The 24,104-nt window shown below is 51.1% G+C and overlaps 1 protein-coding gene across 1 annotated transcript in view; it reads left to right on the top strand.

The window, feature by feature from the left end:
* LOC132394725 (butyrophilin subfamily 2 member A1-like) overlaps positions 1-24,104 on the top strand; it is a 30,912-nt gene that overhangs the window by 1,644 nt on the left and 5,164 nt on the right. The window contains exons 2-9 of the mRNA XM_059971110.1: positions 428-523; positions 1,195-1,539; positions 3,052-3,333; positions 6,155-6,274; positions 7,119-7,145; positions 9,561-9,587; positions 10,754-10,774; positions 21,590-21,610. Coding sequence (XP_059827093.1) covers positions 463-523; positions 1,195-1,539; positions 3,052-3,333; positions 6,155-6,274; positions 7,119-7,145; positions 9,561-9,587; positions 10,754-10,774; positions 21,590-21,610 — 904 coding nt within the window. The 5' untranslated portion in view covers positions 428-462. The remainder of the gene's footprint in view (positions 1-427; positions 524-1,194; positions 1,540-3,051; positions 3,334-6,154; positions 6,275-7,118; positions 7,146-9,560; positions 9,588-10,753; positions 10,775-21,589; positions 21,611-24,104) is intronic.

Genomic DNA, 24,104 nt, shown 5'->3' with positions numbered 1-24,104 from the left:
TGAAACCTATCGAATATTGAAAGGCCAAGATAGAGTGGGCATAGGGAGGATGCTTCCTATAGTTGGGGAGTCTAGGGTCAAGGGGTACAGACTCAGAATAGAGGGACCTCCGTTAGAACAGAGATGAGGAGGACAACTATGGAGAAGGGGACCCAATGGGAATTGTAGGGTGGGTGAGAGGGGAAGAGTGAGGAATGGAAAAAGACAGAAGGTAGGAGGGGTAGAAGTCACTGGGAGTTAGAGAAATCGATTTCAGTCCTGATGAAGGATCTCGGCCCAAAATATCAAAATCCCTGCTGATTTCCCCCAGCATTTTGAGTGTTCCTCAAGATTTCCACATTGGCCATTTCTCATGGGGTGAGGAGGGTGAGCGGATTGGCTCTTTCTCTTCTGGGTACCAATCCTGGTGGGAAATTCTGCCTTTCAGGCTGTGCCCAGGCAGCGGTGTGACGGTTTGCTGTGATGGAGTCCTCAGTGTTGCTGCCTCTCCTCGTCCTCGGTTTCATCCATCAAGTCCAGACCGGTGAGTGACTCTCGCGCCTCTGTTAGACTGTGCGCTGGGCCGGCCTGCCTTCCGTTTGCAGTTGGCACAGTGTGGGATCCATTTTGGTGACGGTGCTTGAGAATCTGATTGGTTTCTGATGGGAGAGGGTGAAGCCATTGTCTCTCCACACCCTCCCACTCTTCCTCCATTCCCCATCCCCCCAGTAACTCCTACATCATCGATCCTCTAACCAGACATCTGATTGGTGGTCAGTGTCAAATGCATTGACCTTTGCATCAAAGACATGAGATAGCTTATATACATAGATTGAATGTATATCCGTAAAGTGACACTAGGTATAGGAGTGTCTGTACATAAAGTGGTTGAGGGTGTGGAGGGATGGCTGGAATATCATTATTTGCCCCTCTCCCATCAGGGAGGAGGCTACGTATCATCCACACCAGGACCACCAGACTCAAAACCAGTTACTTTCCCCAAGCAGTGAAGGCTGATCCACACCCCCAACTACCCTAACCCACCCCTCCACACCCCCAACCACCACTACTTTACCATTTCCGGTCAGTCACTTTACGGACATGCAGTTAATCTCTGTATATTTATCTATCTGGTATGCTTACGTTGTCATTAGACAATCTGGAATCACCCTGTACGAATGCCGTCAGTAATTTCAGGCCCCCTTGTCGTTGCAGGGCAGTTAGAGGTGGCTTGTTCCCGGATTCCGATAATGGCACAAGTCAGCTCCCACGTGGTGCTGGAATGCCAGGTGATCCCGACCATGGACCTTCGGGACAAGGAGATCCGCTGGACCAAGGACCAGACCCTCGTGCACCTCTACCGCTTCAGACAGGATGAGAACGACCAGCAGGATCCCAGGTTTAAGGGCCGCACCCAGCTCTTCAAAGACCAGTTCCAAGTGGGCAACGTCTCGCTGAAGCTGCACGGTGTCGAGCTGTCGGACGTCGGCAGCTACAACTGCTTCGTCGAGGTGGCGCCCGACAACAACCACGATTCCAGTGTCCAGCTGAAGGTGACCAGTGAGTAACCCAACACACCCACCTCCACGACTTCCCCGTCCGGCACCGTTTACCCCGGCTCCTTTCACATTTTCCGCCAATCCAGGGAAAAGGCGTATCCACCATGCTCTCCATGTTCCCCACCCTCATCCTCTTCTCCCTGTCTCCCTGTCTGTGCAGGCAAGGGCGAGCTGGGAAATGAGGCGTAATTCAGTGGCCACTTTATTAGGTACACGTGTACACCTGCTCGTTAATGCAAATATCTAATCAGCCAATCGCGTGGCGGCACCTCAGTGCATAGAAGCGTGCAGACCCGGTCGAGAGGTTCAGTTGTTGTTCAGACCAAACATGAGAATGGGGAAGAAAAGGAATCTAAATGGTTTTGACCGTGGAACGATTGTTGGTACCGTTTGGGGTAGTTTGAATATTAGAAACAACTGATCTGGTATTCTCATGAAAGCAGTCTATGGTGTTTACCGAGAATGTTGAGAGAAACTGGGAAAACATCCAGTGAGAGGCAGTTCTGTGGGTGGAAATGGGAGAGGTCTGACAGGAAGGCAACAGTAACTTAAATAACCATGTGCTGCAACAGCGGTGTGCAGGGGAGCAGCTCTGAATTTGCAGTGGACGGGCTTGGGCCACCATCTTGTGCTGACCGTTTAACTTACTAACCTGGGTTCAGTTCCTGCTGCTGCCTGTAAAGAGTTTATACGTTCTGCTTGTGGCTGTGTGGCTTCCTCTGGGTGCCCAGTTCCCTCCCACAGTCCAAAGATGTGCCAGTTGGTAAGTAATCGGTTGGGCCGGTGGGGCCTGAAGAGGCAGAAGGGTCTGTTTCACACAGTAACTCAATAAATGAATGTCAGTTCAATCAATCCCTTCCCTCCCACCCAGCCTGCGTTTCCCTTTCATCCGTGTCTCTCAAATGACCCGGACGTATCCGTCTCTCTGGGGGGAGGAACTTGCAGCCTTTGCTGGGGGTGTGCAAGATCAGAGATACAGATGGGTTGCACAGTCAGGGACTTTCTCCAGGGTAGAAATGCCAAATACAAGGGGTGTAACGTTAATGTGATTGGGGGAAAGTCTTGGGGGGGGGTGGAGAATGTCAGATGTAAGTGTTTTATTTTAACAAGTGTGCCTTCTCTGGTGAGACTAGAAGCAGGATATACAAGCCTCAAGATTTGGGAGGAGTAGATTTAGGATGGAGATGAAGTGGAACTCTTTCCCCAGAGGGTAGTGAGTCTGTATAATTCAGTCTGGGGAAGCAGTGGGGGTATGTCTTTAAATACATTTAAAACAATTAGATAGATTTTTGCATAATGGGAATGAAGAGTTCTTGGGAAAAGGTAGGCTGATGGAGCCCAGTCCACTGTCAGTTCAGCCATGCTCTTTCTGAGGAAAAGCCCATGGTCACAGGGAGAACGTAGAAATTAGTTACAGACAGTGGCAGGAGATGCTAACCACTATGTTGTCATTCCTGGGCCTGCTTCTTTTGTGCTAATGCTTTGATGTCCACAATATCCTTGTACCCTGCAGGTGTTGGTGAACTCCCCTCCATCAACCTGTACCGGTACACAAGCAGTGGAATCGAGCTGGTGTGTGAAACTCAGCAGTGGTTCCCCGCTCCCACGGTGAATTGGAGTGACGAAAGAAAGAGGACCTTGCCCCAGGTTCCCCAGGACATCGGCAGAAACTCCAAGGGTTTCTTTCAGGTGCGCAGCATCGTCGAGGTGACAGCGGACTCCGGGAACAGCTATAGTTGCCAGGTGCAGAACACAGTCATCAATCAGAATCTGACGGCAGAGTTTTACGTGCCAGGTCAGTGATCTGCCTCTCTCGGTGTGGAGTCTGGGGGGATCTCTGCGGGTCAGACGGGTACAATCTCACCACCCCTGCTCTTGATCACGGCACTTTCTTGGTGAATGAATCATTCATTATACAGTGAACTGGGACACGACGGGGTAGTACATTTTGGCCATTTAAGTGCCTGCTCCATTTAGCCCAAGTTTCATGGTAATAGTTAAAAGATCTGTTTTATAATTATATGAAGCAGAAAAGGGTGGTCAAAGTGAACATTGGAGGACGAGAAGGGGGGATTGATATTGGGTAATGAGGAAATGGCTGAAGCTTTGAATGATTATTTTGTGTCAGTCTTCATGGTGGAGGGCACATCTAACATGCCAAAGAGAGATGATATGGATGTGATGGGAGGTGAGGATCTCGATACAACAGCTATCTCTAAAGAAGTAGTGCTGAGCAAACTTTTGGGCCTGAAGATAGGCAAGTCCCCTGGTCCTGATGGAATGCAACCTAGGGTGCTGAAAGAAATGGCAGAAGTTGTAGTTAGAGACTTTGGTGCTAATTTACCAAAATTCTCTGGACTCTGGGCAGGTCCCAGTGGATTGCAAGATGGAGAATGTCACGCCACTGTTCCAAAAAAGAAAGTGATGTAGGTAAAAGGCAGGTGACTATAGGCCTGTCAGTTTAACATCTGAAGCTGGGAAAATGCTTGGAAGATGCCGTTAAAGAATAAATAGCAAGGCATCTGGAAAGAAATGGATTCATCAGGCAGATGCAGCACGGATTCAGCAAAGGCAGGTCCTATTCGACAAACATGCTGGAGTTATTTGAGGATATAACGAGAGCAGTGGATGGAAGGGAGCGGACGGACGTTATTGACTTGGATTTCCAGAAGGCGCTCAATAAGGTGCCACATTTAAGACTTACCCATAAGATAGGATGCATAGAGTTGATGGTGATGTATTAGCATGGACAGAGGATTGGTTAACTTCTAGAAAGAAGAAAGTTGTGATATATGGGTGTTACTGTGGTCTGGCAGTGAGTGAGTAAGGGTCTGGCAGTGAGTGAGTAAGGGTCTGGCAGATGGAGTAAGGGTCTGGCAGTGAGTGAGTAAGGGTCTGGCAGATGGAGTAAGGGTCTGGCAGTGAGTGAGTAAGGGTCTGGCAGTGAGTGAGTAAGGGTCTGGCAGTGAGTGAGTAAGGGTCTGGCAGTGAGTGAGTAAGGGTCTGGCAGTGAGTGAGTAAGGGTCTGGCAGATGGAGTAAGGGTCTGGCAGTGAGTGAGTAAGGGTCTGGCAGATGGAGTACAATGTTGGTAAATGCCAGGTAATCCACTTTGGACAGAAAACTAGAAGATCAGCTTAAACAGCAACACACGCAAAATGCTGGTGGAAGACAGCAGGCTTATTATTTAAATGGCAAAAGGTTGCGGCATGCTGCTGTGCAGAGGGGCTTGGATTACATGAAGCGCAAAAGGTGCATAAGGCTGTCAAGAAGACAAGTGAAATGTTGGCCTTTATTGCTAGAGGGCTTGAATTGAAGAGCAGGGAGTTTCTTCAGGGTACTGGTGAGACCGCACCTGGAGTACTGCGTGCAGTTCGGGTCTCCTTACTTGAGGAAGGATATACTGGCTTCGGAGGCGGTGCAGAGCAGGTTCACCAGGTTGATTCCAGATGAGGGGGCTAGACTGTGAGGAGAGATTGAGTCACCTGGGACTGTACTCACTGGAATTCAGAAGAATGTGGAGATCTTATAGAAACATGTAAAATTATGAAAGGTATAGATAGAGTCAGGAAAGTTCTTTTCACTGGTAGGGGAGACTAGAACAAGGGGGTGTGGCCTCAAGATTCGAGGGAGTAAATTTGGGATGGAGATGAGGAGGAACTGCTTTTCCCAAAGGGTAGTTAATCTGGAATTCTCCGCCCAATGAAGCTCAGTAAATACTTTTAAGACTAGATTGGATAGATTTTTGCATAGTGGGGGAATTAAGGTTTCTGGGGAAAAGGCAGGTAGGTGGAGATGAGACCGTGGCCAGATCAGCCATGATCTTATTGAATGGCGGAGCAGGCTCAATGGGCCAGATGGCCGACTCCTGCTCCTATTTCTTATGTGCTAAGGGCCTGTACCACTCAATGAAGAAATAAGTGAATAAACAAACAGATTAATTTTGAACTTTGAGGCCCTTTTTCCCATGATGTGATCCTTCCCTCCCACATAGTCCACCATTTTTCTGTCATCCAGTGTCTGATTAAGAGCTTCTTAAATGTGCCTAATGCGGCAGCCTCTTTCACGACCCTTCGCAGGAAGTTCCAAGCACCCACCTCTGTAAAGAACCCAGCTCTGACATCCCCTCACCCACCATACTGACCTCCAGACACCTTAAGATGATGCCCCATTTTTGCCCTGGGAGAATTCCCTGGCTGTCAAGATTAAAATGTATTTCTGTTAACAACCAATGTGCCCAGGCACAGGGCTTGCTCACATTGCTCTTAGAACAGCGAGCAACAGGCCCCTTCCCACCCATCCACCTGTACCTCCTGCTCACCCCAAAACAGTCGGCATTCTTCAGATTCCGATTCAGGCACGGACCTGTGCGCCTTGACCTAATAGACCCATGCTCACCTCTATGAATCCGGCGGGGGTGGGGGGGGGTGCAGCAGGGGCTGGCTGGTGATGGGCGAGGAGGGGAGAGTAGGAATAGTGTGTGCGTTTCTCTGCCGTAGTCCTGAGAATCTGAGTTGGCAGGTAACCTACCAGAGTCTGAGGGATGAGGTGTAGGGAGAGTCAGAGTACTCAGGACAGTGGGTACAACTCTGAGCTTCCATCTGTTTGTTTCTGCAGATGAATTCTTTCCCTGGGTGTCCAAGTGGGTCACAGGATTCGTCCTGATCTTGCTTCTCCTGATCGGGGTCGTCATCGGGCTCTTCCTCTTCTTTCGGAATCTCCAGATGCACATAAAAAGTAAAACCTCCGCCCGCTGGACGTCCCGTTCTGGGTTTGCTAGCGCGGGAGTCTGCAGCTCTGCCGCCAGCCCCCCACCCCCGCGTGGGGACGGTCCTTTATAACGTCCCGCTCTGCGTATCGAGCTCTTCCTCCCCACCCGCCGTCACCGTGGGTCACGTCACTGGGAATGCGAGCGTAAGGGAGTGAAGCAGAAGGTGGATGGGGGCAGGGGGCCGAGGGAATGTATGAGAACGGAGGGTGGGGTTGAATGACTGAGGGATGTGAAAATGGGGTGATGAAGAGGGTGGTGCAGAAAGGGCGAGGGATGGTGTGGCGGTAGGGACAGAGATGGAGGATAGTGGTGCAGAGCGTGGAGTGGGTGAAGGGTGGAGTTGCGGGTGGGTTGGAATGGGGTGAGGGAGGAGGATTGTGGGGGGATCAGAGTGGGGAGAATACTGAGGGTAGGGGGTGGAGGTGGACGAGCTGGGGAAGAGGATGGGGGGAATGAATGGAGGGCGTCGAAGGTTATGGGCAGAATGTCGGAGAATGATGTTAAGAGGGATGATGGATCAGCCATGATAGAGTGGCAGAGCGGAACTGATGGGCCAAATGGCCTAATTCTGCTCCTATGTGTTCTGGAGAGGGAAAGGGGAAGAGGAGGCAGAACGCTGCACCCCCCCCCCCCCCCACACAGTTGGGGAGATTCCCATTTTGCCCCTTACTCCCATCAGTGATCTGCTGGAAGCTGTTCTGGGGTAGGATGGCGTGGGAGGTGGGTAAGGCCATCGGGGGGGGGGTTTGGGTGGGAGATGTCCCCACACCTCTCAAACCGTTATGTTAATGGTGTCTCTCCCTCTTTCAGATCTTGAAAAGCGGCCGACCGCCAAAGGTGAGCAAAGGATAGGGAAAAGATCACGCCTGCTCAGGATATTCATGGCTGTCCTGGTCTGTGAAGCGAATTGGAGCAGTGCTCGTGCTCGTGCTCTGCAGTGTCGTTCAGTGTCCCACCTCCCGGAGGGAGCCTTCCCAGCTGTATTGCCTACTTAAACACCCCCCCCCCCCCCCCAGCATGTACAGGCTGGTGTGCATAACCCAAGAAACTAGTTTAGATTCCTGAAGACTATAAGCTGAGTTGGCCATGTATGCTCCCGAGTCTGCTCCACCATTTCCTCAGGCTGATTTATTATCCCTCTCAACCCCGTTCTTTTGCCTTCTCCTCATAAACTTTCACACCCTAACCAATCAAGAACCTATCAATCGCTGCTTTAAATACACCCAATGACATGACATCTGTGGCAATTAATTCCATAGATTCACCACCCTCTGGCTAAAGAAATTCCTCCTCATCTCTGTTCTCAATGGACGTCTCTCTGTTCTGAGACTGTGCCCTCTGGACCTAGACTCCCCCACTATAGGAAACATCCTCTCCATATCCACTCTATCTGTGTCCTCTGGTCCTAGACTCTCCCACTATAGGAAACATCCTCTCCATATCCACTCTATCTGTGTCCTCTGGTCCTAGACTCTCCCACTATAGGAAACATCCTCTCCACATCCACTCTATCTGTGTCCTCTGGTTTTAGACTCTCCCACTATAGGAAACATCCTCTCCACATCCACTCTATCTGTGTCCTCTGGTCCTAGACTCCCCCACTATAGGAAACATCCTCTCCATATCCACTCTATCTGTGTCCTCTGGTCCTAGACTCTCCCACTATAGGAAACATCCTCTCCACATCCACTCTATCTGTGTCCTCTGGTCCTAGACTCCCCCACTATAGGAAACATCCTCTCCACACCCACTCTATCTGTGTCCTCTGGACCTAGACTCCCCCACTATAGGAAACATCCTCTCCACATCCACTCTATCTGTGTCCTCTGGACCTAGACTCCCCCACTATAGGAAACATCCTCTCCACATCCACTCTATCTGTGTCCTCTGGTCCTAGACTCCCACACTATAGGAAACATCCTCTCCACATCCACTCTATCTGTGTCCTCTGGTCCTAGACTCCCTCACTGTAGGAAACATCCTCTCCACACCCACTCTATCTGTGTCCTCTGGTCCCCACTATAGGAAACATCCTCTCCACATACACTCTATCTGTGTCCTCTGGTCCTAGACTCCTCCACTATAGGAAACATCCTCTCCACATCCACTCTATCTGTGTCCTCTGGTCCTAGACTCCCCCACTATAGGAAACATCCTATCCACATCCTCTCTATCTGTGTCCTCTGGTCCTAGACTCCCTCACCATAGGAAACATCCTCTCCACACCCACTCTATCTGTGCCCTCTGGTCCTAGACTCCTCCACTATAGGAAACATCCTCTCCACGTCCACTCTATTGAGTCCTTTCAATATTTGATAGGTAGGGACAGAACTGCCCCATGGGCCCACACTGTGACGGCAAGAGTCCATTCCCCTCCTGCCTTGTGTGGGGCTGTACCTACTTCCTTCCTTGTCCATTGGCTCCCTACAGTTCAGACTGACTGCATTTGCTTCCTTTGCCCTGGAGGCGGGGGGGGGGGGGGGGGGGGTTTGGAGAACAGGTGCAACAGAGCCCACTCCCAAGGTGGGGTTTGCGGCTTGATGCCGTGTCCGGAAGTTTCGATCTTTCCCTGGGAATTGCCTGGGTTAGAGGCGGGCGAGTGTCGCAGAGAGATGGAAGTGCCAACCGGGGAGGGTGGTCAGGTTGACCGTGTCCCGGCTGTCTGCGTTATTGCTGCAGCACGGCTGGTTCTCAAGCAGAGCTCTCCGATCTGGAGAGCTCGCTGCTGCCCCGGCGGTGAAGGAACGGCAGAGACTGGTGCAGTTTGGCACCAGTCGTGTGGCATGAGTTGTCAGTCAACATTGAATTCGATGTGGGACTGCCACAGGGACTCCAGCTCCGGGTTTACTCCCAAAGCCTTCCCCATGAGTGGGTATAGTCACGAGGTGCTGCCTGTTTTCCTTCTCCAAGATGAGCTGCCAGCCACAGCTGATGTGCCCCGTTTGACCAAGGTGACACGTTTTAAGGTTCCTTATAGTTGTCAGAATCGGCAGGGGTGCTGTATGGTTGGGGGGGATGGTGGGAATGAGCTCCCACTACCTATTAAATGCTCTCAAAAGCCTTTGTCTCAAATAGCCTCTGACAACTAAGTCCAGCTCCTGGCCTTCACGTGTGGCTTAGCTGCTAGGCCTGGTGGAACCGTTTTTATCAAGAGGAGAAGGGGTAATGGCAGATGACGACTGGTTGTGGACCTCTTGTAATTGTATGTCTCTCTCTCTCTTTCACCCCCCCCCCCCCCCCCCGGTGCTTTAGAATATGAAGAACTACAGAGAGAGCAGAGTGAGTCAACCTTTCATTTAATCATTGGGCCTGTCTCTTGCTTTGACTGTGGACTTGTGACTAGTGTTCTGCCACAGAGGTCAGTGCTGGGTCTGTCGTTCGTAATTTATATCAACGATGTATACCAGCTGTATCAATGGGATGGTTCAGCAAATCTGCCGGTGACACCAAGATTGGGGGAGCAGTGGACAGCGGGATCTGGATCCCTGGCGGATTAGATTCAATGTGGGCAACTATGAGGTGCTGCACTTCGGTAGGATCACCTGAGGTGGGTTTCCACAGTGAACGGTCGGGCACCGCGGAGTGCAGTGGAACAGAGGATCTGGGAATACAGATCCTAGGGTCGTTGACGGTGGTGCCTAGGTAGATGGGGTCGTAAAGAAAGCTTTTGTGCCTTGATAAATCAATGTATTGAGTACAGGAATTGGGGTGTTAGGCTGAAATTGTGTAAGATGTTTGTGAGGCCTAATTTGGAGTATTGTGTGCAGTTTTGGTCACCTATCTACAGGAAAGATGTAATTAAAATTGAACGTACAGAGAAAACATACAAGGATGTTGCTGGGACTTGAAGACCTGAATTATAGGTAAAGGTGAATAGGTTAGGACTTTATTCCCTGGACTGTAGGAGATTGAGGGAGATTTAATGGCAATATACAGAATTGAGGGATAACGATAGGGTAAATGCAAGCAGGCTTTTTCCACTGAGGTTGGATCAGACTAGAACTTTAGGTCATAGGTTAAGGGTGAAAGGTGAAATGTTTAAGGAGAATTTGAGGGGGAACTTCTTCACTCAGAGGCTGGTGAGAGTGGAATGAGCTGCCAGCAGAAGTGGTGAATGTGAGATTTATTTCAACATTTAAGGGAAATTTGGATGGGAGGGGTATGGAGGGCTATGATCTGAGGCAGATTAATAGTTTGGCATGAACTAGATGGGCCAAACAGCCTCTGTTCTATAGTGTTCTCTGAACTATAGGGTCAACAAAACTGTTCCAGAGCCTGAGTCTGTGAAAGAATTAGGAATGGAGAAAATCTTTCTGCCCCATTCCTGGGAGAGTGGAAATGTCACCTGACAGTGTAGGGAGTGAAAACACACCCAAAAAAAGGCAAATCATTTCAATCCCAGAACTGAATGATAGAGTCTCTGATCAATTTTCTTTCTTTTTCAGGATCACTTGAGGACAAACTGGGTAAGCAAAAGGGTGCATGTGAAACTCTCTCTGCCAGGCCTATGTTGTGTGGAATGTCTCCTGCGGTGGTTGGCCCTGCCCCCCCGCCCCCGGGGCACGATCCCTTACCAGGAGCTTCCACAGCTCGGGGTGGGGTGGGGGAGGTGAGCTGTAGGTCGCTGGGTAACTTTGACTGCTTGAGCGTTGAAAGACTTGGAATGATTAGTGAACGTTTTCCATGTGCATGTGGAACCAGACAGTGAAGGGGCTGGGGTTTAGCCAGACACAGTCTGAGGATGTGATGGAGGCGACCCACAAGTGTCAGGTGTGCTTCCCGCGCCAACGTAGAATGCCCAGATCTTACCGACCACACGCCACAATAGATTAGGACGTGTTTACAGCTCGGGGCATTGGAGTTCAATTCTGGCGTCATGTGCAAGCGAGTTTGTACATTTATTTCCTCTGGGCGTGTGGGTTTTCACCAGGCACTGCGATTTCCTCGCACAGTCCAAAGGCGTATAGGTTGGTAGGTCGTTGTAAATTGTCCCGTGGCTGGGCTAGGATTAAACCAGCGGGTTGCTCGGTGGCATGGTTTAACAGGCCAAGATGGCAGATTCCACAGTGTATCGTGACCTGTGCTGGGTGAGCAGTGGGATTCGCACCCGTCTCACTGTCGCTGTAAATGCATTGCTTGGCCGCTATGTTACTGCGTTGCTGTAGATTCGCGTCCCAATGTAGAGCCTCCCCACATTAACCCTGACTAAATTTGAGTGCAGGATGGTCTATTTCTACAGGCACGTTTAATTTGGGACTGTTTTAAATTTTGGTGCAGCAGGTGGAAATCAAAATAAAAACATCAAAAGCCAAAGTAGTGTAATTGAGATTCTTTAGGGAAGGATGGGTGGTACTTATGAAAGGTGGTTGGTGGAGCGTTGCCTTATCAGGAGCTGGTCCCAACAGTCTCCAGTAGGTGGGAAATGTCCCACGTGGAAGAACGGGGCACTTTATGCCCCAATCTCAAAACTCTTTGGAGGAATGGATTATTTAGTTCTATTAATTTGTGTTTAGCCCTGGGCTTGTACTCACATAGAGCACAAAATATTAAACACAGATCTGTTAACCAACTCTAAGATTAATCTAACCCTTCCCTCCCACATAGCCCTCTATTTTCTATCTGTCCATATTCCCATCTAAGTGTCCCTAATGTATCTGCCTCTATCACCACTGCTGACAGGGCATTCCACACAATCGCCTCTCTCTGGGTTTTATAAACATATAAATTGACTCTGACATCTCCTCCAATTTCCTCCAATCACCATTAAAATTATGCCCCTTTGTACAAGCCACTTTGGCCTGAAGGAAAAGTCTGACTGTCCACTTGATCTGCGCCTCTTCCCACCTCCGTTGAGTCCCTCCTTGTCCTACTTCGCTCCACAGAGGTGAGTGCAAGCTCACTCAACCTTCCTCACCCTCTCTAATCCAGGCAGCATCCTGGTGAATCTCCTCTGCACCCTCTCTAATCCAGGCAGCATCCTGGTGAATCTCCTCTGCACCCTCTCTAATTCAGGCAGCATCCTGGTGAATCTCCTCTGCACCCTCTCTAATCCAGACAGCATCCTGGTGAATCTCCTCTGCACCCTCTCTAATCCAGGCAGCATCCTGGTAAATCTCCTCTGCACCCTCTCTAATCCAGGCAGCATCCTGGTGAATCTCCTCTGCACCCTCTCTAATCCAGGCAGCATCCTGGTGAATCTCCTCTGCACCCTCTCTAATCCAGACAGCGTCCTGGTGAATCTCCTCTGCACCCTCTCTAATCCAGGCAGCATCCTGGTGAATCTCCTCTGCACCCTCTCTAATCCAGACAGCGTCCTGGTGAATCTCCTCTGCACCCTCTCTAATCCAGGCAGCATCCTGGTGAATCTCCTCTGCACCCTCTCTAATCCAGGCAGCATCCTGGTGAATCTCCTCTGCACCCTCTCTAATCCAGGCAGCATCCTGGTGAATCTCCTCTGCACCCTCTCTAATCCAGGCAGCATCCTGGTGAATCTCCTCTGCACCCTCTCTAATCCAGGCAGCGTCCTGGTGAATCTCCTCTGCACCCTCTCTAATCCAGGCAGCATCCTGGTGAACCTCTGCACCCTCCCTAATCCAGGCAGCATCCTGGTGAATCTCCTCTGCACCCTCCCTAATCCAGGCAGCATCCTGGTGAACCTCTGCACCCTCCCTAATCCAGGCAGCATCCTGGTGAATCTCCTCTGCACCCTCTCTAATCCAGGCAGCGTCCTGGTGAATCTCCTCTGCACCCTCTCTAATCCAGACAGCATCCTGGTGAATCTCCTCTGCACCCTCTCTAATCCAGGCAGCATCCTGGTGAATCTCCTCTGCACCCTCTCTAATCCAGGCAGCATCCTGGTAAATCTCCTCTGCACCCTCTCTAATCCAGGCAGCACCCTGGTGAATCTCCTCTGCACCCTCTCTAATCCAGACAGCGTCCTGGTGAATCTCCTCTGCACCCTCTCTAATCCAGACAGCGTCCTGGTGAATCTCCGCTGCACCCTCTCTAATCCAGACAGCGTCCTGGTGAATCTCCTCTACACCCTCTCTAATCCAAGCAGCATCCTGGTGAATCTCCTCTGCACCCTCTCTAATCCAGGCAGCATCCTGGTGAATCTCCTCTGCACCCTCTCTAATCCAGGCAGCGTCCTGGTGAATCTCCTCTGCACCCTCTCTAATCCAGACAGCGTCCTGGTGAATCTCCTCTGCACCCTCTCTAATCCAGACAGCATCCCGGTAAATCTCCTCTACACCCTCTCTAATCCAGACAGCATCCTGGTGAATCTCCTCTACACCCTCTCTAATCCAGACAGCATCCCGGTGAATCTCCTCTACACACTCTCTAATCCAGACAGCATCCTGGTGAATCTCCTCTCCACCCTCTCTAATCCAGACAGCGTCCTGGTGAATCTCCTCTGCACCCTCTCTAATCCAGGCAGCATCCTGGTGAGTCTCCTCTGCATCCTCTCTAATCCAGGCAGCATCCTGGTGAATCTCCTCTACACCCTCTCTAATCCAGACAGCGTCCTGGTCAATCTCCTCTGCACCCTCTCTAATCCAGGCAGCATCCTGGTGAATCTCCTCTGCACCCTCTCTAATCCAGGCAGCATCCTGGTCAATCTCCTCTGCATCCTCTCTTATCCAGGCAGCGTCCTGGTGAATCTCCTCTGCACCCTCTCTAATCCAGACAGCGTCCTGGTCAATCTCCTCTGCATCCTCTCTAATCCAGGCAGCTTCCTGGTGAATCTCCTCTGCACCCTCTCTAATCCAGACAGCGTCCTGGTGAATCTCCTCTGCACCCTCTCTAATCCAGACAGCATCCTGGTGAATCTCCTCTGCACCCTCTCTAATCCAGACAGCATCCTGGTGAATCTCCTCTGCACCCTCTCTAATCCAGGCAGCGTCCTGGTAAATCTCCTCTGCACCCTCTCTAATCCAGCCAGCGTCCTGGTGAATCTCCTCTGCACCCTCTCTAATCCAGCCAGCGTCCTGGTGAATCTCCTCTGCACCCTCTCTAATCCAGACAGCGTCCTGGTAAATCTCCTCTGCACCCTCTCTAATCCAGACAGCGTCCTGGTAAATCTCCTCTGCACCCTCTCTAATCCAGCCAGCGTCCTGGTGAATCTCCTCTGCACCCTCTCTAATCCAGACAGCGTCCTGGTAAATCTCCTCTGCACCCTCTCTAATCCAGACAGCGTCCTGGTAAATCTCCTCTGCACCCTCTCTAATCCAGACAGCGTCCTGGTCAATCTCCTCTGCATCCTCTCTAATCCAGGCAGCATCCTGGTCAATCTCCTCTGCACCCTCTCTAATCCAGGCAGCGTCCTGGTGAATCTCCTCTGCACCCTCTCTAATCCAGACAGCATCCTGGTGAATCTCCTCTGCACCCTCTCTAAACAAGACAGCGTCCTGGTGAATCTCCTCTGCACCCTCTCTAATCCAGACAGCGTCCTGGTGAATCTCCTCTGCACCCTCTCGAATCCAGACAGCGTCCTGGTGAATCTCCTCTGCACCCTCTCTAATCCAGACAGCGTCCTGGTGAATCTCCTCTGCACCCTCTCTAATCCAGGCAGCATCCTGGTGAATCTCCTCTGCACCCTCTCTAATCCAGACAGCGTCCTGGTGAATCTCCTCTGCACCCTCTCTAATCCAGACAGCGTCCTGGTGAATCTCCTCTGCACCCTCTCTAATCCAGGCAGCATCCTGGTGAATCTCCTCTGCACCCTCTCTAATCCAGGCAGCATCCTGGTGAATCTCCTCTGCACCCTCTCTAATCCAGGCAGCATCCTGGTGAATCTCCTCTGCACCCTCTCTAATCCAGGCAGCGTCCTGGTGAATCTCCTCTGCACCCTCTCTAATCCAGACAGCATCCTGGTGAATCTCCTCTGCACCCTCTCTAAACAAGACAGCGTCCTGGTGAATCTCCTCTGCAACCTCTCTAATCCAGACAGCGTCCTGGTGAATCTCCTCTGCACCCTCTCTAATCCAGACAGCGTCCTGGTGAATCTCCTCTGCACCCTCTCTAATCCAGACAGCGTCCTGGTGAATCTCCTCTGCACCCTCTCTAATCCAGGCAGCATCCTGGTGAATCTCCTCTGCACCCTCTCTAATCCAGACAGCGTCCTGGTGAATCTCCTCTGCACCCTCTCTAATCCAGACAGCGTCCTGGTGAATCTCCTCTGCACCCTCTCTAATCCAGGCAGCATCCTGGTGAATCTCCTCTGCACCCTCTCTAATCCAGGCAGCATCCTGGTGAATCTCCTCTGCACCCTCTCTAATCCAGGCAGCATCCTGGTGAATCTCCTCTGCACCCTCTCTAATCCAGGCAGCGTCCTGGTGAATCTCCTCTGCACCCTCTCTAATCCAGACAGCATCCTGGTGAATCTCCTCTGCACCCTCTCTAAACAAGACAGCGTCCTGGTGAATCTCCTCTGCACCCTCTCTAATCCAGACAGCGTCCTGGTGAATCTCCTCTGCACCCTCTCTAATCCAGACAGCGTCCTGGTGAATCTCCTCTGCACCCTCTCTAATCCAGACAGCGTCCTGGTGAATCTCCTCTGCACCCTCTCTAATCCAGGCAGCATCCTGGTGAATCTCCTCTGCACCCTCTCTAATCCAGACAGCGTCCTGGTGAATCTCCTCTGCACCCTCTCTAATCCAGACAGCGTCCTGGTGAATCTCCTCTGCACCCTCTCTAATCCAGGCAGCATCCTGGTGAATCTCCTCTGCACCCTCTCTAATCCAGGCAGCATCCTGGTGAATCTCCTCTGCACCCTCTCTAATCCAGGCAGCATCCTGGTGAATCTCCTCTGCACCCTCTCTAATCCAGGCAGCATCCTGGTGAATCTCCTCTGCACCCTCTCTAATCCAGACAGCGTCCTGGTGAATCTCCTCTGCACCCTCTCTAATCCAGACAGCGTCCTGGTGAATCTCCTCTGCACCCTCTCTAATCCAGACAGCGTCCTGGTGAATCTCCTCTGCACCCTCTCTAATCCAGGCAGCATCCTGGTGAATCTCCTCTGCACCCTCTCTAATCCAGGCAGCGTCCTGGTGAATCTCCTCTGCACCCTCTCTAATCCAGACAGCGTCCTGGTGAATCTCCTCTGCACCCTCTCTAATCCAGGCAGCATCCTGGTGAATCTCCTCTGCACCCTCTCTAATCCAGGCAGCGTCCTGGTGAATCTCCTCTGCACTCTCTCTAATCCAGGCAGCATCCTGGTGAATCTCCTCTGCACCCTCTCTAATCCAGACAGCGTCCTGGTGAATCTCCTCTGCACCCTCTCTAATCCAGGCAGCATCCTGGTGAATCTCCTCTGCACCCTCTCTAATCCAGGCAGCATCCTGGTGAATCTCCTCTGCACACTCTCTAATCCAGGCAGCATCCTGGTCAATCTCCTCTGCACCCTCTCTAATCCAGACAGCGTCCTGGTGAATCTCCTCTGCACCCTCTCCAATCCAGACAGCGTCCTGGTGAATCTCCTCTGCACCCTCTCTAATCCAGGCAGCATCCTGGTGAATCTCCTCTGCACCCTCTCTAATCCAGACAGCATCCTGGTGAATCTCCTCTGCACCCTCTCCAATCCAGACAGCGTCCTGGTGAATCTCCTCTGCACCCTCTCTAATCCAGACAGCGTCCTTGTGAATCTCCTCTGCACCCTCTCCAATCCAGACAGCGTCCTGGTAAATCTCCTCTGCACCCTCTCTAATCCAGGCAGCATCCTGGTGAATCTCCTCTGCACCCTCTCTAATCCAGGCAGCATCCTGGTGAATCTCCTCTGCACCCTCTCTAATCCAGACAGCGTCCTGGTGAACCTCTGCACCCTCTCTAATCCAGGCAGCACCCTGGTGAATCTCCTCTGCACCCTCTCTAATCCAGGCAGCATCCTGGTGAATCTCCTCTGCACCCTCTCTAATCCAGGCAGCATCCTGGTGAATCTCCTCTGCACCCTCTCTAATCCAGGCAGCATCCTGGTAAATCTCCTCTGCACCCTCTCTAATCCAGTCAGCGTCCTGGTGAATCTCCTCTGCACACTCTCTAATCCAGACAGCGTCCTGGTGAATCTCCTCTGCACCCTCTCTAATCCAGACAGCATCCTGGTGAATCTCCTCTGCACTAATCCAGACAGCGTCCTGGTGAATCTCCTCTGCACCCTCTCTAATCCAGACAGCATCCTGGTGAATCTCCTCTGCAACCTCTCTAATCCAGACAGCGTCCTGGTGAATCTCCTCTGCACCCTCTCTAATCCAGACAGCGTCCTGGTGAATCTCCTCTGCACCCTCTCCAATCCAGACAGCGTCCTGGTGAATCTCCTCTGCACCCTCTCCAATCCAGACAGCGTCCTGGTGAATCTCCTCTGCACCCTCTCTAATCCAGACAGCGTCCTTGTGAATCTCCTCTGCACCCTCTCCAATCCAGACAGCGTCCTGGTAAATCTCCTCTGCACCCTCTCTAATCCAGGCAGCATCCTGGTGAATCTCCTCTGCACCCTCTCTAATCCAGGCAGCATCCTGGTGAATCTCCTCTGCACCCTCTCTAATCCAGACAGCGTCCTGGTGAACCTCTGCACCCTCTCTAATCCAGGCAGCACCCTGGTGAATCTCCTCTGCACCCTCTCTAATCCAGGCAGCATCCTGGTGAATCTCCTCTGCACCCTCTCTAATCCAGGCAGCATCCTGGTGAATCTCCTCTGCACCCTCTCTAATCCAGGCAGCATCCTGGTAAATCTCCTCTGCACCCTCTCTAATCCAGTCAGCGTCCTGGTGAATCTCCTCTGCACACTCTCTAATCCAGACAGCGTCCTGGTGAATCTCCTCTGCACCCTCTCTAATCCAGGCAGCATCCTGGTGAATCTCCTCTGCACCCTCTCTAATCCAGGCAGCATCCTGGTGAATCTCCTCTGCACCCTCTCTAATCCAGACAGCGTCCTGGTGAACCTCTGCACCCTCTCTAATCCAGGCAGCACCCTGGTGAATCTCCTCTGCACCCTCTCTAATCCAGGCAGCATCCTGGTGAATCTCCTCTGCACCCTCTCTAATCCAGGCAGCATCCTGGTGAATCTCCTCTGCACCCTCTCTAATCCAGGCAGCATCCTGGTAAATCTCCTCTGCACCCTCTCTAATCCAGTCAGCGTCCTGGTGAATCTCCTCTGCACACTCTCTAATCCAGACAGCGTCCTGGTGAATCTCCTCTGCACCCTCTCTAATCCAGACAGCATCCTGGTGAATCTCCTCTGCACTAATCCAGACAGCGTCCTGGTGAATCTCCTCTGCACCCTCTCTAATCCAGACAGCATCCTGGTGAATCTCCTCTGCAACCTCTCTAATCCAGACAGCGTCCTGGTGAATCTCCTCTGCACCCTCTCTAATCCAGGCAGCATCCTGGTGAATCTCCTCTGCACCCTCTCTAATCCAGACAGCGTCCTGGTGAATCTCCTCTGCACCCTCTCTAATCCAGACAGCGTCCTGGTGAATCTCCTCTGTACCCTCTCTAATCCAGGCAGCGTCCTGGTGAATCTCCTCTGCACCCTCTCTAATCCAGACAGCGTCCTGGTGAATCTCCTCTGCACCCTCTCTAATCCAGGCAGCATCCTGGTGAATCTCCTCTGCACCCTCTCTAATCCAGGCAGCATCCTGGTGAATCTCCTCTGCACCCTCTCTAATCCAGACAGCGTCCTGGTGAATCTCCTCTGCACCCTCTCTAATCCAGGCAGCATCCTGATGAATCTCCTCTGCACCCTCTCTAATCCAGACAGCGTCCTGGTGAATCTCCTCTGCACCCTCTCTAATCCAGACAGCGTCCTGGTGAATCTCCTCTGCACCCTCTCTAATCCAGGCAGCGTCCTGGTGAATCTCCTCTGCACCCTCTCTAATCCAGGCAGCATCGTGGTGAATCTCCTCTGCACCCTCTCTAATCCAGGCAGCGTCCTGGTGAATCTCCTCTGCACCCTCTCTAATCCAGGCAGCATCGTGGTGAATCTCCTCTACACCCTCTAATCCAGACAGCGTCCTGGTGAATCTCCTCTGCACCCTCTCTAATCCAGACAGCGTCCTGGTGAACCTCTGCACCCTCTCTAATCCAGATAGCGTCCTGGTGAATCTCCTCTGCACCCTCTCTAATCCAGACAGCGTCCTGGTGAATCTCCTCTGCACCCTCTCTAATCCAGACAGCGTCCTGGTGAATCTCCTCTGCACCCTCTCTAATCCAGGCAGCATCCTGGTGAATCTCCTCTGCACCCTCTCTAATCCAGGCAGCATCCTGGTGAATCTCCTCTGCACCCTCTCTAATCCAGACAGCGTCCTGGTGAATCTCCTCTGCACCCTCTCTAATCCAGGCAGCATCCTGATGAATCTCCTCTGCACCCTCTCTAATCCAGACAGCGTCCTGGTGAATCTCCTCTGCACCCTCTCTAATCCAGACAGCGTCCTGGTGAATCTCCTCTGCACCCTCTCTAATCCAGGCAGCGTCCTGGTGAATCTCCTCTGCACCCTCTCTAATCCAGGCAGCATCGTGGTGAATCTCCTCTGCACCCTCTCTAATCCAGGCAGCGTCCTGGTGAATCTCCTCTGCACCCTCTCTAATCCAGGCAGCATCGTGGTGAATCTCCTCTACACCCTCTAATCCAGACAGCGTCCTGGTGAATCTCCTCTGCACCCTCTCTAATCCAGACAGCGTCCTGGTGAACCTCTGCACCCTCTCTAATCCAGGCAGCACCCTGGTGAATCTCCTCTGCACCCTCTCTAATCCAGGCAGCATCCTGGTGAATCTCCTCTGCACCCTCTCTAATCCAGGCAGCATCCTGGTGAATCTCCTCTGCACCCTCTCTAATCCAGGCAGCATCCTGGTGAATCTCCTCTGCACCCTCTCTAATCCAGCAGCATCCTGGTGAATCTCCTCTGCACCCTCTCTAATCCAGGCAGCATCCTGGTGAATCTCCTCTGCACCCTCTCCAATCCAGGCAGCATCCTGGTAAATCTCCTCTACACCCTCTTTAATCCAGGCAGCATCCTGGTGAATCTCCTCTGCACCCTCTCTAATCCAGGCAGCATCCTGGTAAATCTCCTCTGCACCCTCTCTAATCCAGGCAGCATCCTGGTGAATCTCCTCTGCACCCTCTCTAATCCAGGCAGCATCCTGGTGAATCTCCTCTGCACCCTCTCTAATCCAGGCAGCATCCTGGTGAATCTCCTCTGCACCCTCTCTAATCCAGGCAGCATCCTGGTGAATCTCCTCTGCACCCTCTCTAATCCAGGCAGCATCCTGGTAAATCTCCTCTGCACCCTCTCTAATCCAGGCAGCATCCTGGTGAATCTCCTCTGCACCCTCTCTAATCCAGGCAGCATCCTGGTGAATCTCCTCTGCACCCTCTCTAATCCAGGCAGCATCCTGGTGAATCTCCTCTGCACCCTCTCTAATCCAGGCAGCATCCTGGTAAATCTCCTCTGCACCCTCTCTAATCCAGGCAGCATCCTGGTGAATCTCCTCTGCACCCTCTCTAATCCAGGCAGCATCCTGGTAAATCTCCTCTGCACCCTCTCTAATCCAGGCAGCTTCCTGGTGAACTTCTGCACAGTCCAGGGTTTTATAGAGCTGCAACATTTTCTTGTGGCCCCTGAGTTTGCTGGAATTTAAGGGTCTCCTTGAAATCTACCTAATACTGAAAGGCCTAGATAGTGTGGATGTGGAGAGGATGTTTCCTCTGGTGGGGGTGTCCAGGACCAAAAGCAACGTCTCAAAATACAGGGACATCCCATTAGAACAGAGGCAAGGAGGGCATCCTTTTGCTCGACTGTGCTGATTTTGTGGAATTTATTGCCACAGATGCCTGAGAGGGCCAAGTCGTTGGGTATATCTAAAGCAGAGATTAATCAGGTCGTCAAAGATTACAAGGAGAAGGCAGGAGAAAGGGGTTAAAAGGAAAAATAAATCTGCCCCTATGTCTTATGCTTTAAAGAATGCCACCGACTCCCATGTCCCAGGACTATGGGTCTGAGAAGTCTCTGTACGGTAGGCGACTGTATCAGTGCATTTCCATTGTACTGTGCGGTGGGTGCCGGGGATTTGAGCTCTGCATCGTAATATGTACACTCAGCAGCATTGCGGTTAGCGCAAAGTTTTACGGTGCCAACTATCACCGACCCAGATTCGATTCCCGCCATGGTCTGTGTGGATTTTGAACTTTCTCCCCGTGGCCGCGTGGGTTTCCTCCACATTCCAAAGTTGCTGGGGGGGGGGGGTGGAATCTGTGATTGATGTGGAGTAATCTCAGTGTCTTTTCTTGTCAGGTACGCTGCATAAGGATCTAGGTAAGATGTTGCCTGAGGGGTTTTGCTGCCCCTCCCATCCGCTGTTTTGTCTCGCACTGTCCGTAATGAACGGTGCTTGAGTCCGGTTTGATATCTGTCATGCAACACATAAGAAAATGAATATTTCACTGATTTACATATAAAATGTGCAAAAGCCAGGCACATGTATATAGTCAGGGTGTCTAAGGCTTCTGCACAGTACTGTAGTAATTTTATGTATTGCACTGAACAGCTGTCACAAATTTCATGACTGGTGTGAGTAACCTGAATCTGATATGGGTCTGTATGGTGGAAGGGGGCAGGGAGAGGGAGGGAGTGTGTAGCACCAGAGAGACATTCTGTAATGATCAGTAAACCAGTTATTTGGAATCAAATGACCTTGTCTGGTGTCTCACGGCCTGGCTTGACTACCCCCTTGCCCCCCCCCCCCCCAGCACGCCTTCTCTGCCACCTGTCCCACACCCCTACTGTGGCGCTCCACCCTCACCACTCTCAACATATCTTGCTTCTGATTTACAAACTGGCTGTCCGCTCCACATTGACAAGTACAGTACTGTGCAAAAGTCTCAGGCACCCTGGCTATATACACAGTCGGCCCTCCTTATCCGTGGGTTCTGCATGCGTGCATTCAACCAACCGCAGAAAACCCAAAGTTCTCTCTCCAGAACTCGTCGTTTGAGCATGTACAGACTATTTTTTCTTGTCATTATTCCCTAAACTATTCAGTATAACAACTATTTACATAGCATTTACATTGTTTTGGGTATTATAAGTAATCTAGAAATGACTTGAAAGTACAGGCAGTCCCCAGGTAATGAATGAGTTCCGTTCCTGAGTCCATCTTTAAGTCGGATTTGAAGTCGGAATGGGTACATCTGGTATTATTTAGCGTCAGTTTGTCGAAAGTTCTTCGATAGTACATATTTTACCTTCTTATGCATATAAAACACTTAAGAAGCATACATATTTCAATAATTAAACCACTGCGTTGCTTAGTGATAATCGTAGCTTTCATTGGGGCAGGGCCTTTCACATGCTCCATTAAAATTGTTCCGGTCGTTGACCGACTGTAGCCTAACGCTTTTCCAATGACCGATGGCGTTTCACCTCTTTTTGATCGCTTTATTACTTCCACCTTATTTTCAATCGTGATTGTGATTATCTTTGTGAACAGAAACATTGCGGACTCAGAGTTGCGCCAGCAGGTCCTAATGTCCACTGCACTGAGACCGGTTAAATAAAGTCCGGGGTTAAATAAGGGACTTGGGCCTCCGCGTTTTTTAGTATCCGCGGGGGGGGGGGGGGGGCGTCTTGGAACCAATCCCCCAGGATAAGGAGGGCCAACTGTACAGTATGTGCCTCTTCACAGTGGAGGACACATCAGAGATGTTATGAATGCAGTGGGATCGATACAATAGCTATCACTAAAGAGGTAGTATTGAGCAAACTAGTGGGCCTGAAGATGGATAAGTCCCCTAGCCCTGATGGACTGTGTCCCAGAATACTGAAAGAAATGGCAGAAGCTAGAGTGGAGGCTTTGGTGATGATTACCAAAATTCTCTGGACTGGGCAGATCCTGATGGACTGGGAGAAGGCGAACGTCAGGCCACTGTTCAAAAAAGGATATAGACAAAAGGCAGGTAACTATAGGCCACTTAGTTAACATCTGTAGTTAGGAAAATACTTGAAACTATCGTTAAAGAAGAATTAGCGAGACACCTGGAAAGAAATGGATTCATCAGGCAGACACAGCAAGGATTCAGCAAAGGCAGGTCCTGTTTGAGGATATAAGGAGCACACTGGATAGAGAGGACAGGATTTACTTGAATTTCCAGAAGGCGTTCAATAGGGTGCCACATTTAAGACTTACCTATATGATAAGGATGCATAGAGTTGGGGTTGATGTATTAGTATGGATAGAGGATTGGTTAACCAGTAGAAAGCAGAGAGTCGGGATATATGGGTGTTACTCTGGTTGGCAGTCAGCGGTGAGCGGTGTGGCACAGGGGTCGGTGCTGGGCCTGCAACTGTTCACGATATACATTAACAATCTGGAAGAGGGGGCCGAGTGTAGTGTATCTAAGTTTGCTGATGACGCTAAGTTGAGTGGAGAAGCAAATTGCGCAGAAAATACGGAGAGTCCAGAGAGATATAGATAGGTTAAGAAGAACAATGTTGGAAAATGCGAGATCATCCACTTTGGAAGGCAAAATGGAAGAGCAGATTATTATTTAAATGGTAAAAGACTGCAGCATGCTGCTGTGCAGAGGGACTTGGGAGTGCTTGTGTATGAATCGCAAAAGATTGGTTTGCAGGTGCAGCAAACCAAGAAGGCAAGTGGAATCTTGGCCTTCATTGCTAGAGGGATTGAATTCAAGAGCAGGGAGGTCATGCTGCAACTATACAGGGTACTGGTGAGGCCGCACCTGGAGTACTACATGCAGTTCTGGTCTCCATACTTGAGGAAGGATATACTGGCTTTGGAGGTGGTGCA

Source organism: Hypanus sabinus, chromosome 5 (genome assembly GCF_030144855.1).
Source record: "Hypanus sabinus isolate sHypSab1 chromosome 5, sHypSab1.hap1, whole genome shotgun sequence".
Taxonomy (NCBI): Eukaryota; Metazoa; Chordata; class Chondrichthyes; order Myliobatiformes; family Dasyatidae; genus Hypanus; species Hypanus sabinus.
Note: the sequence above shows the minus strand (reverse complement) of the source record. Positions and strands in the feature narration are given on the sequence as shown.